Source organism: Cnephaeus nilssonii, assembly GCF_951640355.1.
Source record: "Cnephaeus nilssonii genome assembly, chromosome: 17".
NCBI classification, from domain to species: Eukaryota; Metazoa; Chordata; class Mammalia; order Chiroptera; family Vespertilionidae; genus Cnephaeus; species Cnephaeus nilssonii.
In genome coordinates, this window is record NC_137088.1 from 1565833 (window position 1) to 1584237 (window position 18405).

Genomic DNA, 18405 nt, shown 5'->3' on the forward strand with positions numbered 1-18405 from the left:
ACCTGCCCCACGCTCCGCCCTTGTCCCCGGGCAGCCGCCTCCGCCCAGGCAGAAAACCCCTCTTGGTCTCCGGGGTCAGGGCCCTGCGTTCCCGCCGCCGCCCTCTGCCAGCCCGGCCTGAGCTGAGCTGAGCAGCAGCTGTGACCCGCCCGCAGGGAGGGGACTGCGAGGAGGCCTGGCCTCTGCCCGGCGCTGGGCACGGGGAAGGGCAGCTCTGGGCAGGGCCCGGTGAGGGGGGTCCACGCTGGCTGCAGAGATGAGGGTTTTAAAACCTTATAATTCCTTCTACAGAAGTGACACGTCCGTGGCAAATAAATCAGAAAACACGGGGAAAGAAGAAAACTAAACCCCTCTGTGTCCCCTCCATGTCCCCCCCATGTCCCACCCGTGTCCCGTGTCCCCTCCATGTCCCCTCCGTGTCCCCTCCGTGACAATTTTCTGCACACGTGCTCATACGTTTTCACAAACTTGGGATCAACTGCATTAAAAAAATTAAGACTGTCAATGTTAGAGCAAGTAGGTGTGCAGGGAAGCTGTAAAAACAGTGAGTTTGCGCCCACCCTTCCCCGCCTCCCTGAGTGAGCTTCTCTTCTCAGGGCAGATGTGTCAACGGGACCACCCGCCGTGTCTGGGTCCCCGTTTCCTCCTCCTGCTCCGGGCCGGCCACTGCAGGGTGCCCGTGGCCGCTCTCCCCACGACCGCGACGGCGAGTCCTGGCCAGGGTCCCGCACAGCGTCTCCCCGGCTGGGACCCCGCGTGGAGGTGACTTCTGGTCAGGGCGCCTTCCCGTCACCCGTCGGTGGGGCGACCCCACAGGACCCAGCAGGGTCCCAGCGGCGCTGAGTCTCCTGGAGCCGCTTCTCCTTCGCCTGCTCTGTCCTGGCGCGTCTCCAGGCCCAGCGCCCTCGGGCGGGGCTGCTGCGGGCGGCGGGCCCCTCCTCTGCGCGTCCACAGCACTCACCCCTCGGGATGCACTGAGGGAGGCCGTGAGAGGAAACTGGCCCCAACCCCACAGGCGGGGAGCTCACTGCAGGGCAGAGGGGCGGTGCCCCAGGGGAGCCCAGGGCTGGTCTCAGGGTGCAGGCAGGTGCCACCCTCGGTCCAATCCCGTAAGGAGCGGGTGCCTGGTCTCCACCTGCGAGCCCCGAGCCCGGAGGAGTCGCCAGACCTAAGCAGGGGTGAGGTCAGTAGCCTCTAAATGTCCTGGGCGGGTGCGGGGTGGTGCCCCTGGGCCTCCTCCTCCCCGAATCCACCCCCACGAGCCCAGGAGGCACTTACCTGCCAGTTTCTGAGAGGCTCAGACCTGGCCGGCGGTCACCAGGTTTCCTGAAGGAATGCCTAAATCATTTCTGAAGAGGCCCTTTCTCTCGGGGGGGGGGGGGGGGGGGCGCCCTGCTAAGCTCTGGGGCTGTGCTGCCCTCGGGGCAGTGTCCTGGCCTCCCTCCCTCCCTGCCCACCTTGCCCAAACAGGGCCATTCCCCACCGAGGCCTCAGGGTCCCCAGGCCTGGAGGGGCCTGGGTGAGGTCAGGCATGAAGGCGGGTGGGAGGCACCTGTGCGCACCTCCCCCCGCCCCCCCTCGGCGGGGACCCATGAGAAGGCCCTGCCAGGAGGGACCAGGGATGCTCCCAGCCCCTTTGACACAACCTCTGAGCGGGGCCGGGCCGAGGGAAGGCTGGTCTGGAGGTGAGGAGGGCCTGGGCGGGCAGGGAGCAGGCGGCCTGTGTGTGTGGGGGGGGGGGGGGGGGGGCGCAGGGAGAGGAAGTAGTAGGAGTGGAGGGCCTGGGCCAGGGTCCACCCAGCTCACTGGCTGTGGCCGCAGGGGCTCATGGGAAAGAACACCAAGAGACACAGCAGAGGCACAGCCCACAGCTGCCCGAGCACTGGGTGTATTGACATCAACCAAAGAAACAGGTGCGAGTGAAAACGAGGAACAGTCAGAAACACTTCAACGCAACAGGGAAACAACAAAACAAAGCAAAGCAAAGAGCACTGGCTCCCGGCTCCAAAGGGGACAACCGGAAGTTGGGGGTTCAGATTCGGCCAGCCCTCCGAGGAAGTGGCGGCGCCCTCACTCCATGTGGTACTTGAAAGGGCCCATCAGGTTGTAGTCCTCCTCCAGGTCCAGCACGGTCTGGACCACGCTGTGGTCGTCGAAGGCCCGCCGCAGGCTGCGGGGGTCGGCCTCCACCGCCTTCCGCGGGCTCTCGTCCATGAGCAGCGCCCAGGCCTCCTCTGTGAAGGGCGAGTCCCCGCAGGGGTCACACACGCGGTTCAGCTCGGTCTCAAACTCCAGCTTCCCGGCCAGCTCCTCGATGGTGCGGATGCTCGTGTTGTCTGGGAAGGAGGGTCCCGTCAGGCGCGGGGCAGGGCTCCGAGGGCAGGCCGGGGACGGCTGGGGGGGGGGGGGAGCTGCTGCGCTTCGGGGTTTGTCCGCGGGGACAGGCCGCTGCCAGAGCCCGGCCCAAACCTTAAGGGGGGCTCAGCACCCCCCTTTCTGGCTCTTACTGTGCCCAGCTGTCCGCAGCCCCCAAGGAGGGTGTGGGCGGGAGAATACAGGGGTGCACATGTGTGTCCCGGGTCTCAGGCATGACAAGGCTCCATGTGAGGAGCGTGGGGTAAGATGACGCTGCAAGGCCTTCAGCTCACCTCCTGGGCGACCAGAGGACCCGGTGCCCTAAGGCATCGCCCTGCCCGCCCTGCGGAGCCAACAGCCCAGGGCTTCACACCCTGAAGGGGGTGCCGTGGTCCTACTGTGCGGGGAGTCACTGAAACAGGGCTCACATAGCCCCCCGCAGAATGCAGACGTGCAGACACGTGTCTGCCCAGACGCACAGCACGCTGCCAATACCTCCTGGTGGTGGAATTAGAGCGGAGCTTTGGGATTTACTTTCTTTTTAAGTTAATGTTTTTATTGATTTTTTAGAGGGAGAGGAAGTGAGAGGGAGAGGGAGAGAGAAACATCAATGATGAGAGAAACATCACTGATCGGCTGCCTCCTGCACGCCCCCTACTGGGGACCGAGCCCGCAACCCAGACCTGTGCCCTGACTGGGAATGGAGCCAGTGACCTCCTGGTTCCTGGGTCAATACTCAACCCACTGAGCCACACCAGCCGGGCTAAGATTTCTTTTCATCGTGTTCCCACCACAGCTGGACTCCCCCACCTGTGCCTACGTCCTGTTTCCTGCAGAGCTCAGCTCAACCACAAGTTCCGAGGCCGTGCCCCCGGGCTGCGCTGTGGCGTTTCTGAAATGGCCCCAGGCCTTCAGCGCCACCAGGAGCAAGGCCAATGCGCCGAGTGCACGGAGGAGAAATGAGTGGTCTTTCCTGACCCCGCGGAGGCCTCTCCTCGAGGCGAGGCGAGGCGGAGCGCCCGGTACTCACCGATGATGTCCAGCAGATCCTTGGTGACCTCTTGGCTAGAACTGCCGAGGGGCAGATTTGAGTCAACCTTCAGCTCTTTCTCCATGTCTTTCCTGCAGCCCCGGGTGAAAGGAAAAGGTGGGGAATTAGAGCCTCTTTCAAGAAAAATGTATTTTTTTTTAGTTTTTTTTTTATGTCCTTTTTTAAAAAAAGTATTTTTATTGATTTCAGGGGAGGGAGGAGTGAGAAACATCAGTGATGGGAATCATTCATCAGCTGCCTTCTGCGTGCCCCAAACTGGGGATCAAGCCCACAACCCAGGCCTGTGCCCCGACTGGGAATCGAATCGTGACCTCCTGGTTCACAGGTTGATGCTCAACCTCTGAGCCACGCCGGCTGGGCCCTCTTTCAATAAAATATTGACGGGGTGTTAGGTAATGTTTAAGACACAAAATGTACTGGCAACTGTTTATTATAGTCATTTAGGCTGTGATTAGAGGACAACGGGAAATGACTCCAGTGGGGCCGACTACAGCGTCACCGACGATGCACCCGTGTCTCTGAGACCAGGATGACGACTTGAAGAGCGGAGCCAGTTCAGCGGCTCCTTCACCTCCGCCCACATGGCAGCCAGGAGGGCAGCGTCCAGCTCGGTGCCGGGGCGGCAGTGGGACGCTCCGGGGGAAGAGAAGGTCCTGGAGACCCGCCCCCTGGGAGTCAAGAAGGCTCTGGGTGGGGCGGGGAGCAGAGTAAGGGCGAGGCCAGCCATTCACCGTCCCCAAGGTGGGCGAAGGACGCCAGAATTAAGATGTTCCGGTGGCATAAAAAAATGTGGGGGGTGGGTAGGGGCTGGGAGAATAGGGGGAGAGGGGAAGGGGAGATATCTGTAATACTATCAACAATACAAAGTTTATTTAAAGGGGAAAAAAGAAAGACAAAATAATGTGACTTGGAAAACCAGGATCTTTAATACTCACTCCTCCTCTGGTTTGTGCCGATTGCCTCCCATCACCCCTCACCACCACCCCCCACACACACACATTCACTCACACACACGCATTCACTCACACACACATTCACACACTCATTCACTCACACACACATTCACACACTCATTCACTCACACATTCACACACACACGCTCACACTGACACATACACTCACATTCACTCACACATACACACATTCACTCACACGCTCACACTCATTCACACACACACGCTCACACTCACACATGCTCACACTCACACATACACATACTCTCACACTCACTCACACACATTCACTCACACGCTCACACTCACACACATACGCTCACACACATACATTCACTCACACACATGCTCACACTCACACACGTTCACTCATTCACACACATACACACACATGCTCACACACACACACATGCTCACACACACATACACACATTCACTCACACACACTCACACACACACATTCACTCACACACACGCTCACACTCACACACACATATTCACACAGTTTCTGGGCCGGCTGGGAAGAAGGCGGGGAGCGCCCAGGGGCGGCGGGGGGGGGAGGCCCGGCCCCTCACTGGGGCGGGGGTATGGGGGGGCCACGGCACCGGGAGGGGTGCGTCACCTGAGGCCGTCTCTCCGCCCGCTCTCCCCGGGCTCCGGGCTCCAGGGCGGCCGGTCGGCCGGGCGGCCCAGCACGTTCTCCCTGCTGGCCAGGGGCCTCCTGGGGGCGCTCGGGGCCGGCTGGGCGCTGCCGGGGGCCGGGCCCTCGTTCTCGGGGGCGAAGGGCGCGCAGGGGCCGGCGGGCGGGGGCGGCCGGCACAGCAGCCCGTGCGCCTGGGAGAGCCGGACGCCCTCGAAGGCCCGGTCGATGGCCGCCGCCAGCTCCTTGCGGCACCTGCGCAGCTTCTCCGACATCTTCCTGGAAGGCCCGCGAGCTCCGGGTGAGCGGGGGCGGGGCCGGGCCGGGCCGCCGAGGGGCCATCCGCCCGCAGCCCGGGGACCCCCGCCCGGGGCCCCCCCTTCCCTCCCCACGTGGGTCCGCCCCCCGGCCCGCCGCCCACCGCGCCCCGCGGCCCTGGGAGCCCCTCACCCCAGTGCAGCCGCCGCCGCCCCCAACCGTCAGCGCGGACGGTCAGCGCGGAGGGTCGCACGTGCCCCAACCGCCACGGCGCAGGTTAAAGGTCAGACAAGGCCCGGACAGTGTCCCGTCCCACCCGGAGGGAAAACGGGGGGCGAAGCCGCCCGACTCGGGCCTCGAGGCCGCGGTTGGGGGATGGGAGTGTGGAGGGGGCCTCGGCAGGGGGCAGGGGCCCCACTTCTTAGCGAGATCGGGGGCTCCCTCCAACCCCGACGCACTCCCAGGTCGGCTCTCGGACCTGACCGAGCAGAGGCCGGGCGGATGGGCAGGTGCTGACTTGAGTGACAGTCAGTGCGGGGGGGGGGGGGGGGGGGGTGCAGGGAGGAGGGGTGCGGCCACAGGACAGCACTGCTAGGCTCCCCTGCAGACGGAGGGCAGGAGACCCCACACCCTTCGCTTGGGTGGGGAAACGCCAAGAACACAAACCCGGCCGAGGGGGAGCGTTTGCTGGGGCAGATGCCTGGGGCGCGCAGTGATGGCAGCTGCAGCCGCCGCCGCTCCAGGACAGCGGTGCGCTGCGCCCTGGGATCCATCCACACCGCATTGTGCCCCCCCCCCCCCCCCCCCCAGCTCCACGGGTTCTGTAGAATCTCTCACCACCGATTTAAAAGGAAAATAATTCAGCCTCTTGACATAACCCTTCTGAACAAAAGGGCTTTTTTTTTTCTTCTGCTCATAAAAGAAGGGAATTTCCTCATCTGGTTTTTAGACCAAACACTAGTAGTCTTCAGGGGGGTCAAAGGTGTCCCCGGGGTTACACGGTGGGGGCAGGTCAGTTGGTGTCCATGCTGCAGGCCGCCTCCTCCCCGAGGCCCTGCTGGGAGCTGCTGGGTTGCATCCCTCCATCGGAGGAGCCAGGGAAGCCAGCGAGGGAAGGCGGCGTATGAAACTCGTCATCCCGGCGTTGGTAGAACAGCACGTAAGCTGCTTTTGTCTGAAACACGAGGGGAGAAGCCCATTATTGGTGGAAAACCACCTATTCTGCCCAGTTTCGGTCTCGCTGTTCCGATCGCACTCAGGGATCCGCCATGCTGTCACGGATTTTTGTCATAAATACATGAATATCTCTGTGCACAAAGCTTTCCCCAATGTCACTTCCTTAGGATAGATTCCCAGAGATGGGGTTGTTGATTAAAGAATGTGAAAATCACAGAGGAGGAAGCCGCTGTCGGGGCTCACTCACCACTATCTGATCCTCCGAGGCCAGGGACACATTGCTGTCGTCAAAGTAATACCATTTCCCGTTCAGTTTGTTTTTCGCGTACGCAGTGTCTGCCAAGCCAAAAGGAAACACGCTAGCTGCCACCAGAGAGCTGATCTGGTCAGCTGATCAGGCTTGCACCAAACCAGACTCCAAAAAAATGAAAAATACAGACCGTGACACTAGAAGTAATTTACAGCTTGTGTCTTAACAGCCAAAAATAACTCATCCCGTTTTAAAAACCTCAAAAGGGCTTGAGGAGAATAAAATGGAGCTGTCAGGAACCAACACTTTAAACTGATTTTGGGAAACAGCTTAAAAAATGGCGAGCCCCCGTCCATGTTCAGGATGTCTACTGCTGCCCCACTGCCTCTGAAGCCGGAGGGCAGACCCGGGAGGGACACTGGGCACCTGGGTGGTTGGCAGAGCTCGGATGTGGACAGACTTCCGTCTATCTTCTCGACAGCTGTGAGTCCAGAGCCCGTGGTTGGTAACAGCTCCTCACAGGGACCCAGCAGCCCCCACAGCCAGCACTTCCTGTCTTGATTTTGTACTATTTCTAAGCAGGGTGTGTTTACAACAGCAATGCCAACAGCAATGCCAACTCCTGCTCCACCCGGGCTCCCAGAAATGACAGTGCTGGACGGAACTGACGCCTCCCAGGGCGTCATCTCAGGGTCCTCACACTGGCTGTGGTGGCAGGCAGTAAAGGAGGGGAGAGGAACACAGCCCCTCACCTCACCATTACCAACACTTTCCAGAAACAGGTAAGAAGATGGACAAGCTCTCTTCGTTAAAAAGGCAAACCCACGCACCATAGACATTTTGGAAAACAGCAGAGCGAGGAGGAAAAGTAAGTTCCCATTTGGTGTGTCCTCCGAGGCTTCCCGGCCCCATCGGCTTCCTTGCTTTCGGTCTCATAGCTGTGCCCCTGCCTCCTACGATGATGCCGTTCTGTGAGCTTTCACTTTCACTGCACCCCCCGCACCTGCGTTGTGCAATGGCCGTGAGCTCTTCCACCAAATAGATGGACAGCCGCACCAGCTCCTGATCACCATGCTGCCACTGATCGCTCATGGTTATAAATACCCTAGAGACCTTCCCCTGCTGCCAGCACCGGCTTCCCTCGCGGCCCCGGCTTTGTCCGGAAGGACGTCTGGTCTAATTAGCATATTATGTTTTTATTATTATAAATGAATATCTTTGTGCATAAAGCTTTCCCAATACCATTTCCTTAGGACAAATTCCCAGAGATGGGATTATTGGATTAAAGAATATGAAAACCAGCCCAGCCACAGTGGCTCAACGGTTGAGCACTGACCTATGAACCAGGAGGTCACGGTTCGATTCCAGTCAGGGCACAAGCTCAGGATGCGGGCTCAATCCCCAGTGCGGGGTGTGCAGGAGGCAGCCGATCAATAATTCTATCTTATCATTGATGTTTCTCTCTCTCCCTCTCCCTTCCTCTCTGAAATCAATAAAAATATTTTTTAAAAGAATCTGAAAATCAAAAGAAGTTTTACAAACGAAGGGGCAGCCGAATGGGAAGGCCCGAGGCCCATGGCGCTGCGGACGCAAGTGCTTCAAGGCCACGCCTGGCAGCGGAAGGGGCTGCAGAGCCGGCGGGCAGAGGGCACGGGCGGTGTCAGGGAACGGATGCGGGTACTTACAGTGGCCAACCCCCATGGCTCCATAATGATTGGACACGGCAATGAGGTCATACACATAAGGCCTTGCTGACGGGTCACAGACAAACTCGGACATGTTCAGACCTCTAAGCACAAAACACAAAAACGGCCGTAACTACATTAAACGTAGAGCAGTCAGGTGACCCAGCAACCCCTTTATGCAGCAGACTAGGCCAGAGGGAGGCGCTCCAACACCCGCTGCAGAGGGATGGACACGCACAGGCCAGGCCTGGTCCTCTTCTGACCGCTGACCTGCTCAGGCTGCAAAAGAAAAGCCTCCTGGGAACCCCGAGCCCAGACCAAACGGGAGGAAGGCCCTCGCACCGCCCAGGCTGCAGGAACCGGGCAGAGGTGACGGTTCCTCTCAACCACGTGTGGTGCCGTCAGAGTTTACGCTGCACCAACCAGGCCCATGAAGCTTTTATTCCCATATTTTATTTTGAAAATTTCAAGAATACAGAAAAATTAAGAGTTTTCCAACAAATATTTAATACCCACCACCCAAGTTCCTCCATTGACACGCCTATGTGTGGGCAAGTACATGTATCTACCCCCCCCAAAGCATGTTAAAACTGCCCTTTGTGGTGGAAACCCATCTTGTTGACTGACGCTCCTGTGTCAGTCACACTCTGGATCTGGGACCGGAGGACCTGAGGAGACAGCCAGTCCCCTCCCCAGCCTGGGACAGGAGCGTGGTGGGCTGTGACCCCCCGCCGCCCGAATGACCCCCTTTGCCCCGCAGACTCCTTTCCCACCTGTGGGACGAGGGGGAGGTGCAATAGCTGAAGGGTCACCTCCCAGAGCCCAGCAACGCACCCCCTGCAGCCAAGTCTGTGGTGGCAAACCCTCGCCCCTCGGTGCCCAGCTTTCCTCCTGGGTAATGTCCCAGGGACCCTGCAGCCCAGGACCCACCTGACCGGGAATTCCACGACTGTGTCGAGCTTGTCCCTCCAGTACCGGCTGTAGGAGAAGCGTTTGAGGTGCACCACCAGGATCTTGGGCAAGGACCACAGGTCAAACTTCTTCGTGGCCTGTTGATGCCTCTTACAGTTGGGACAGTACCTGAAGGGAAAAGAGAAACCGCCATTGGAGGGAGGCAGGGAGCGAGCGCCACCGGGACACGCCGCCTGGAGGCACCGCGCAGCCCACATCCCTGCGGCAGCGGCTCTGTCACCTTCCCCAGCGGGGAGGGCGTTCTCAGTCTGCAGAACACAACCCACAGGGAAAGATCGGTGTTGTGGGGGCGGCGACCTGAGAGTGACGTGCACACACGAGGGGATGCGTGTACCCGCTGGCCCCGGGGTGTCAGAGGCCCCGGGGTGTCAGAGGCCCGGGGGGGTGTCAGAGGCCCCGGGGTGTCAGAGGCCCGGGGGGTGTCAGAGGCCCGGGGGGGTGTCAGAGGCCCGGGGGGGTGTCAGAGGCCCGGGGGGGTGTCAGAGGCCCGGGGGGGTGTCAGAGGCCCGGGGGGGTGTCAGAGGCCCGGGGTGTCAGAGGCCCGGGGGGGTGTCAGAGGCCCGGGGGGGTGTCAGAGGCCCGGGGGGGTGTCAGAGGCCCGGGGTGTCAGAGGCCCGGGGGGGTGTCAGAGGCCCGGGGGGGTGTCAGAGGCCCGGGGGGGTGTCAGAGGCCCGGGGGGGTGTCAGAGGCCCGGGGTGTCAGAGGCCCGGGGTGTCAGAGGCCCGGGGTGGGGGGTCCTACCAGGGGTCGTGCTCCCCGAGCGTCTCCATGGTGGTGAAGAGCTCGATGCAGTCCCGCAGGGCCATGGCGGTCTTCTTCTTCTTCTGGGGCTGCAGCATGCTCACGTGCTTCTCGAAGGCCTGTGGGAACAGAGCGAGTTCCCGGGGAGACGAGGCCTTCCGGCAGCTGCGGGGCACAGGCTGTCACGCGCCTCTCTGGTGCCGTCACTCAGCCCGAAACAGAAGCTGCTGTGGAGCTGACCGGCCCCGATGCCCAGCCAGAGCAGAACCCGCACCGCCGCCCGGGCCCTGGCCTACCTCCGACTCCTGCTCGTCGTAATACAGGCTCCGGGTCTCGGTGTCCCAGTCGATGGCCAGGGTGGACCGAGCTGTGGAGGACCGAAGCGTCACCCGTCAGTGAAGGGCCAGCCCCAGGAGCAGCTCCTCAGCGTCACACTCAGGCTCCGCCGGCACGGCCGCCTACCACCAGCCACGAGCGATGCTCTGCCTCCAGCCAGCCAGCCGCACCCCGGGCCCCACGTCCTTCGGCCAAGATTTCCTCAGAGCAGACAAGCTCCAAGCTGCCACCCACAGAGACTTGTGAAAGGACGAGAGACAGTGGCTGGATCCGCCCTCCCGCCTTAACCCGCAAGAAAACCTGACAAAGTAAGATTCACGCAACTGTTTCAGACCGCCCTCCGAGACGGGAAACACACAAGGAGCTGCACGTGGCCCGCTCACTGCCTGGAGGCATTTTCCAGGCCCCCGCGTGGGGGTGGAGTGGGGGAGGGAAGACTGCGTTGAGGAGTCAGACTGGAGTTCCAGAAAACTGCTAGAAATTGCAAGACAATTTCTAAAAGGAGAAAGCTGCCCAGAGAAGAGGGAGCTGCAGAGAGAGCGAGCTCAAAAAGATCTCAATAAAACTGTTATTTAAAATTTTTAAAGAAGTATATATAGCAGCCGAAACTGGTTTGGCTCAGTGGATAGAGCGTAGGTCTGCGGACTGAAAGGTCCCAGGTTCGATTCCTGTCAAGGGCATGTACATTGGTTGCGGGCACATCCCCGGTGGGGGGTGTGCAGGAGGCAGCTGGTCGATGCTTCTCTCTCATCGATGTTTCTAGCTCTCTAGCCCTCTCCCTTCCTCTCTGTAAAAAATCAATGAAGTATAAAAAAAGAAGAAGTATAGCAAAGAAAACAGCCAGCTAGCGGAAGGACATCAGTTCATCTCTCCTCCAGGGAAGGAGGCTGAGGACAGGTGCTCTGCAGCTGCGCTCCTGCCTGTGCAGCATCCTCACTGGCCCCGTGCTTGTCACACACGACGCACACCCGGGTGGACGCCTTGTTCCGTCCGGAGGGCAGGCCCTATAGGACCGAAAGCCTACAAAACCCATGACCACCCTCTAGCTGGGTCCCATTCAGGAGCACCCTTAAGGAACAAAAGAGAAACGCATTCTTGGCCTCAGGGAGCCGAGTCTGGGAGAAGACTGCCACCCAGGAGGGAGACCAGGAGTACAGGCGGGAAGGTGGGATGGCGGGAGGCTCGCTCCCTGAACCATCGAGGTCGGAAGAGAAGAGACTGACCAGGAGGGGGTGTGTGTGTGAACGTGTGCGTCTTGCACAGTGTCTCTCTATTCACAACTGATTGATTTTCGAGAGACAGGAAGCAGAGAGGGAGTGAGAGAGAAACGTTGATTTGTTGTTCTACTTACTTATGCATTCATTGGTTGATTCTTTGTACGAGCCCTGACTGGGGATCGAACCCACAACCCTGGCACACTGGGACCCACTGACCTACCTACCAGGCCTCCGTGTCTCTTAAACAGCCTTTGGGGAGCTTCTAGAGAAGAGGGACACAAATGTCTGTTCCCGGAGACACACGGAGGCCATGGCGCCCAAAGCAGGAAGTACCGAGAGCAAGTCCTTTCACACGGACCCGGTCCCCAGAGAGCCCGTCCGGGAGGCAGACAGCTTACAGTTGAGTTTCAGTAGCTTCCCGTCCGTTGCGAGTGAGTTTATGTCGGCCGTCCCGTAGGAGTTCACGAGGCTGAAGGTGAAAAGCCTTTTGGGGCAGGGCCGGCCCGGGCGCTTCCTCTGGGTGGTCTCCCCCCGGTCACCTCCCAGCTCATCCTCCCAGCTGCCCTCGGGCTCCGAGAGCTGCTCTCTGCCTTCCTCCAGGTGCTCCATCTCCTCCTCGTCTTCTCCTGCGCACAAAGGAAAGGCGCCCGTAACACGTGCCACCGTCCACGTTAAAACGTTATTGAGTGTCTACCCGTCGTGTTTCCTTCCAGGTTTTTAAAAAAATCTTTTTATTGATTTTTAGAGAGAGCAGGAGAGGGAGAGAGAGAAGCAGCAACCAGCTGCCTCCTGCACACCCCCTACTGGGGATCCAGCCCACAACCTGGGCATGTGCCCTGACCCAGAACCCAACCAGCAACTTCTTGGCAACTGGGTGATGCTCCAACCGAGCCACACCAGCCGGGCAAGAAGCACCCACTCTGATCCCAACGGATCAGAGTTAAACCCTAACTCTGGCTCATGACCTTGGGCAGTCACACAGCCCCGCTCGGCTTGTCTGCCTGAGCGGAAGCCAGGCCCACCTGCCTAGGAAGATTCCTCGAGGTGCCAGTTAGACGGCGAGCAGGCAGGCAGCATGGCCTCCTGGGTCTGCTCTCAGGCAGAGCCCCCGCTGCCCAGAGCCCCCCTCTCCCGGGGTACACCTCTGGAACAGGGAGGCCCGGAGCGGCTGGTCAGCCCCAGCTCCACAGCGTGGCGAGCCCTCACCTTCACAGCTGCCTCTGGAGCCATTGCAGGCCCCGGGCTCCAGGGGCGAGCTGCCCGCCTCCTCGGGCAACGGCTGCTTTATGTAGCGGCTTAAAAAATGAAAGAAAAAACTGTCAGCTGTAACATTTATGTATTTTCCCCACTCCTCACCTACAGGTAGTTCATAATGTATATAGTTACCCACAAGGCAATTTAAATAAAAGGCTTTGAAATCACGTGATGGCTCAGCACTTCAAGAAATTGAGAGGAGCCCTGACCGGTGTCGCTCAGTGGATAGAGCGTTGGCCCGAGGACTGAAGGGTCCCGGGTTCGATTCCGGTCAAGGGCATGTAACTTGGTTGCGGGCACATCCCCAGTAGGGGGTGTGCAGGAGGCAGCTGATGGATGTTTCTCTCTCATCGATGTTTCTAACTCTCTATCCCTCTCCCTTCCTCTCTGTAAAAAATCAATAAAATATATTTTAAAAAAAAAAAAGAAAGAAATTGAGAGGAACCCAAGAGACAAGGTGTCAGCTACCACGTCACGGAGACTCCAGGAAGGCGTTTCAAGCCTTCCGTGTCACGGGGCATCATCACTGTCAAAAGCCTCTCCCAGAGGCATTAATAGCCGCTTCAGAATGGTAGTGGAATTCTTCAAAAATGTTGTTCAAATACAAAATGCAACCAAAGCACTGACTCCCTAACGCAGGTGACTGACAGCTGTGACAGACGTGCCTCCAGGGACGGGAGGGGGCGTAGGTGCCCCGAGTCCTGGTGCTGAAGAGGTGCCCCACCCCCACGGCACCTGCCCGGCCCTCCCAGGGGCTGGCACGCCGTTCCTCACGGAAGCGGGCAGGCAGGGAGCGCCATGACTGCGTCTGCGCTCATCTCAGGAACAAGCGGGCCGTCGTCTGGACCAACCTGATCCGCTCACACACAGCCCGGTACAAAGACTCGAGGGTCAGCGTGTGCTTGGGGACAGACACCAGCAGCGGCTGCCCGTACAGCACCGCCCCGGGGGAAGGGCTCGACGGCCGGGACTTCCTCTCCCTGAAGTAGACCGGGAGCGTGACGCATTCCGAGCCATCCTCGCAGGCGCTGCAGACCTCGTACCTGTCAATCACATAAGAGGAGCCGTCAGGAGCAGGTCCCCACGAGCGACAGAGATCTGAGCCGCAGCTTGCATGGTGGCCACGACTATGGTGACTGGACAGCACACTTTAGCATGAAGGGCAGAGAATCCACGTTCCAGACAGTTCCAGAGGCTGGTCCCAAGGAGGGTCACTACGCAGCCCGGACTCGGGCTCAGGGATCCTCCTTCCCCAACCACAGCCGGTGGTCCTTCAACGGGACCGGCACAGCCGCCAGCCGCCATCCGGCCCATCACTCCAGACACACAGGGGCCCGGCCACCACTCATCGTTTGCCACCAAGAAATTCACCTTTTACAAAAGCATTCTCAGTGCCTGTCCTTTAATAAAACAAAATATTATACAAGATGTACACCTAGAATATTAGCCAAACACCCTGTATTTCAAATGAAGAAGCAAATTTATAAAACGAATTGCTTGTCATCTTTGTTCAAAAACACTGAAGTAAAGGAGTCATTATCTAAGTTTTTAAAAAAATCAGTGATAACCAAAGAAACTGGTAAATACAAATCAATGATTTTGAAAAATGTGTCTTACTTAGTGAATACATGGGACTGAGGAGATTTAGATGTTTTATCCTGGAACAGATGTTACCAAAATTGCTGGCAACCGACTGTAGTCTTTCCCTCTTCCTATAGGGGGAGACACAAACTTACTGATTCAATTTTTGAAAACTATAAACACAAAACCACACACACACCCCTCCCCAGGTGCCTGGCCAGCAGTTCTGACTACAGTAAATGCAGGAGTGTTTTTTAATCTCACAAAAATGTCCGAGCTGTGCTCTAGGGCAGCGGGCGCCAACCTTTCGGACCTCATGGACCCCCAGTGGTCCGCGGACCCCCGGTTGGCGACCGCTAGACCGCTACTCTAGGGTAAGGCCCTGGTGGTCTAGCATCAAGGTCACGAACCAGGCCTTGGAGTGAGGCTGGGCCCGACTCCACGTCCCTCCTGCCAGTTTCTGGCTGCTGTGACCAGGCCACGCCCCTCACGTCCACGTCTGTTTACTCAGTGGCCACACACCACCCGCCTCACAGTGCCAGCCGAGCAGGCAGCCGCTCAGCAGCACCACCACATGCTCAGAGTGCCAGGTGCTACTCTGGTGTCTCCATGGGACTGTTTCCCATGCACCTTGAAGACAACTGGCTTTCCTGGTGGGCGGCCCTCAGGCCTGTGAAAGCCCCTCGCTGATGGTGGTCTGCCAACCTCCTCCCGGGGCAACCCCCAGTTCTCGCTCAGCTATGTACAAGCCTTGGTTTCCAGGAAGGAGTTGGGGTCCGAGATGGACATGCCCTAGGCTGCGGCCCAGGATGAGCCTCGGGCCCTCCATTTGCAAGGTGAGGGAAGATGGCTGAGGAGGGGGCTGCCTGGACCAGTGGGAACAGAGCTAGGGTCGTGGGCGTGGTCGAGAACCATTCGTTTTAGAGTGACCGAGGAGTCATAGGGCAAACATACAGGGAAGGAATGGCCTCTTTCGTGTAGTGCACTCCGCACTCAAAAACAAAACCAACAAAACCCTAAAAACCCTCTCCACCAAAGGCAAGTTAGCGAGCGAGCGAGAGGAAGTAAGGAGACAGCAGGCAGGAGGCTGGGGGCGCAGGCCAGCTTACACTCTAGCCCCGCCCCCCGGGCGAGGGACGGGCACAGAACTGCTAGCAGGGCAACCCTGAAGCAGGAGCTGGGAGGGCCAGGGGACCAGCTGGGGTCGGAGTGTGCTGTCCCCACAGGAATGCGGAAACTCAGTCTCGGAGCTCACAGCATCGACCTGTCCCTCGCCACGGCACCAGCCCAGGGGCCAGGCCTGTGGCCTGGAGGAAGGATGAGACCCTCCCGGGACTGGACGTCCTGTCTTCCCCCGGCTCCTCTCACAGCAGCCCCGCCTGTAGGACCACTGAATAGAAAAGGCCTTATCAGGAAGCAACTCCTGGCACAAGGCTGTGTTCACGCTGAGAACGATCTGGAATGTCCGGCTCTGAAGGCCCGGAGGTGGTCAGCACGGATGGTGCCCGCAGTTCCCTGACACCCACCTCTGGCACCCAGGGGTGAGGGCAGAGCCACACGGGCCCCGACGGCCAGGATGCGGCTCTGGGGACACTGAGAAGGGACACCTCTCGCTGTGTCCTGGCCCCGCAGCAGACCCCGCCGGTACTCACACAAAAATGTCATCCCGAGGCATGATGTGGTTTAGCCCTTCGTCCATTTGGAAGATTTTGTGGAACCGGTGATTATACACATCTGTGACCACCATCTAAGGATCAACAGGAGCAGAGAGATTACCGGAGGGATTAAGAGCTCACCTGCTTCAAACCGAGGGACAAAGGAAAGAAATGTGCGTGCAGAGAGCGCACCGTGAGCGACCCTGAGCTCAGGGGCTGAGCCCGAGCGGAGGCGGCATGGCTGCACCAGCTGAAGGCATGCTGGCCACGTCTGGCCGCGGTCCGCCCTGGGCTCGGCCCTACAGAGGCAGGGGCGGCGAGTGCGTGCTGATGGAGACTGGCAGTCACCCAGAAGTCTCTGGCATGTTCTTGGGGCCGGAAGTGTCCAAGCCACCCTCAGCACAGGGCAAAACGGACCAAACCCCAAGCACAACTGCCTGGAGCCAGCAGCGGTGCAAGGGGAGTGGGAGGAGCAAGGGCACTGCCCGGGGCTGGGAGCATCCGGGAGCCGGGCCCGCATGCCAGGGGCGCGTCACTCTGCCCACCTCCACACCAGGCCAGGTTCAGCAGAAGCCCAGCTCGGGCAGTGGTTCTAAACAGATTTTTGTTCAGAACATCCCCATGTCCCACAGACACACAGCGTTCGGGCAGGAAGGACTTCTGCCTCCTCTTATCATAAGGGAGGCACAGGAAGGGGGGGCAGAGGTGAGAGCGGAGCCCTCCTCCTGGCCTCGGACCGTGGCTAGTGCGACCCCAGTGGAGGAAAGCTGGTGTCCCCAGGCGGGTCTGGGAGGGATGGCTCAGCAGCAGTGTGCAGTCAGCAGGGCCAGGGTCCTGAGCATCCAGATGCAATCACACCCGTGCTAGCCAATAAGAACCACCCCCAAAGGGGCTACCAGGCTGAACACAAACTCCAAAGGACTGAAGTGCCCGCACCAGCTGAGGGCACTGCCCGCCCTGCCTTACGTTTTCTGCAGCAACGCCGGACAGCCTGGAGAGCGCCTCACACAGGTCCGACACGGCGCCCATCAGCGGCACAGTCACGCGGTACTGCAAAGGCGAGATGGGGGGGGGGGGGGGTGAGGAAGAGGCAAGGGCGCTCCCCAAAGGGTGGGAGAGGAGCGGGAAGAGCACGCATTGGGGAGGGCAGGAAGTCTACAGTGAGGTCAGGGCCAGCCAGGCGGCCAGCAGAGCCAACAGGCGGGGCTTCTGCCCCAGCGCCCGCCTCCCTGTCCAGACAGCACAGGCGCTGGGCCCTCGGAGCACGGCTTTATTTATTTATTCATTGTTAATAAATTTCTTATTGATTTCAGGGGGCGGGGCGAGAGATAGAAACATCAATGATGAGAGAGAATCACTGACTGGCTGCCTCCTGCACGCCCCACACTGGGGATCGAACCTGCAACCTGGGCATGTGCTCTTGACCAGAATTGAACCCAGGACCCTTCAGTCTGCAGGCCAATGCTCTATCCACTGAGCCAAACCAGCCAGGGCAACACGGCTTTATTTTATTCTTAACTATGTATACTTTGAAGAACTATTAAAATTATACACCTGCCAACCAGCCCTCATGCATCCTTCCTTAGGGGTGAAGACACGAGCACCTGGAGACCGCAGTGCAGGCACGCAGTGAGCCATCTGGCCGTGCGTTCCGGCCGAGCTCCTGGCTGCTGAGGGGGAACCGGACCAAGAAAGGGCCCTGCTTCCGAGGCCCAAACATTCCGATTCAAGGACCACCTGGCAGCTGAGCCAGGCCCCTGCAGCTGGCGAGTGCAGCCTGGGAAAGGCAGCAGAGAAGCCTGAGTGCCGGGTTACACGGAGGCCTGCCGGAGGCCACGGGCTTTCCAAGCAGCTGAGGAGCTTCTGCTGAGGGACACGGGAGAGGCACACTCTGGGTCTGGAAAGCACTCCAAACGGAGGTGCCAGGAGGGGGCCACGCTCTCACCTGCGCGGGCCTGCAGCGAGGGTCGGCGGGAACCAGGAAGACCTCCATAACGCGATCTTTCTTCAAGGGCAGTGGGAGAGTTAGATAACAAAACGGGTCAAAGGTCACAGAAACCTTGGCACACTCTGGGCAAACCAAAGTGGATTTGAAGAGGCCGTGGAAGGTGTCCACGATCACAGAGTCGTTCCGCAGCCGGTGGTTCTCCCAGGCCTCCTTCGCAACCACCTGGAAGACGAGAGGAAGGATGAGTGAGGCGCCGACAACACCCTCAGTCCTGGGCCCCGCGTCCACAATGACTCACAGCGAAACCCGAGGCGGAGCCCGGCCGCGTGTCCT

At 59.5% G+C, this 18405-nt stretch overlaps 2 protein-coding genes across 4 annotated transcripts in view; both read right to left on the reverse strand.

Annotated features, from left to right (window-relative positions):
- Positions 1-1859: 1859 nt before the first annotated feature.
- Positions 1860-6193, reverse strand: LOC307113101 (uncharacterized protein C3orf62). Of its 2 annotated transcripts, none has more exons than XM_079794390.1 (4): positions 6095-6193; positions 4982-5278; positions 3386-3477; positions 1860-2336 (listed from the first exon to the last, which is right to left on the reverse strand). In XM_079794390.1, exons 2-4 carry the CDS (start codon positions 5272-5274, stop codon positions 2071-2073), a joined length of 651 nt encoding a protein of 216 aa, XP_079650516.1. In that variant the 5' UTR covers positions 5275-5278; positions 6095-6193; the 3' UTR covers positions 1860-2070. The 2 variants fall into 2 exon arrangements, with proteins under 2 accessions (XP_079650516.1, XP_079650517.1); XM_079794391.1 differs by having other exon boundaries at positions 6098-6105.
- USP4 (ubiquitin specific peptidase 4) overlaps positions 6126-18405 on the reverse strand; it is a 29251-nt gene continuing 16971 nt past the window's right edge. For both annotated transcript variants that reach the window (XM_079794389.1, XM_079794388.1), the window contains 12 exons: positions 18070-18294; positions 17091-17174; positions 16122-16216; positions 13740-13931; positions 12841-12929; positions 12033-12260; positions 10378-10448; positions 10082-10200; positions 9299-9448; positions 8369-8472; positions 6681-6769; positions 6126-6431 (listed from right to left, as the gene is read on the reverse strand). In XM_079794389.1, the coding sequence (XP_079650515.1) occupies positions 6270-6431; positions 6681-6769; positions 8369-8472; positions 9299-9448; positions 10082-10200; positions 10378-10448; positions 12033-12260; positions 12841-12929; positions 13740-13931; positions 16122-16216; positions 17091-17174; positions 18070-18294 (1608 nt within the window). In that variant the 3' untranslated portion in view covers positions 6126-6269. The remainder of the gene's footprint in view (positions 6432-6680; positions 6770-8368; positions 8473-9298; positions 9449-10081; positions 10201-10377; positions 10449-12032; positions 12261-12840; positions 12930-13739; positions 13932-16121; positions 16217-17090; positions 17175-18069; positions 18295-18405) is intronic.

What these genes read in the sequence shown, in the direction of transcription:
- LOC307113101 (XM_079794390.1), bottom strand. Translation starts at nt 5,274, where the DNA reads ATGTCGGAGAAGCTGCGCAGGTGCCGCAAGGAGCTGGCGGCGGCCATC. An exon ending in GGGCGGAGAGACGGCCTCAG is followed by an intron (nt 3,478 to 4,981) that starts GTGACGCACCCC and finishes CCGGGGCTGCAG; the next exon opens with GAAAGACATGGAGAAAGAGC. An exon ending in GGATCTGCTGGACATCATCG is followed by an intron (nt 2,337 to 3,385) that starts GTGAGTACCGGG and finishes CCTCCTTCCCAG; the next exon opens with ACAACACGAGCATCCGCACC.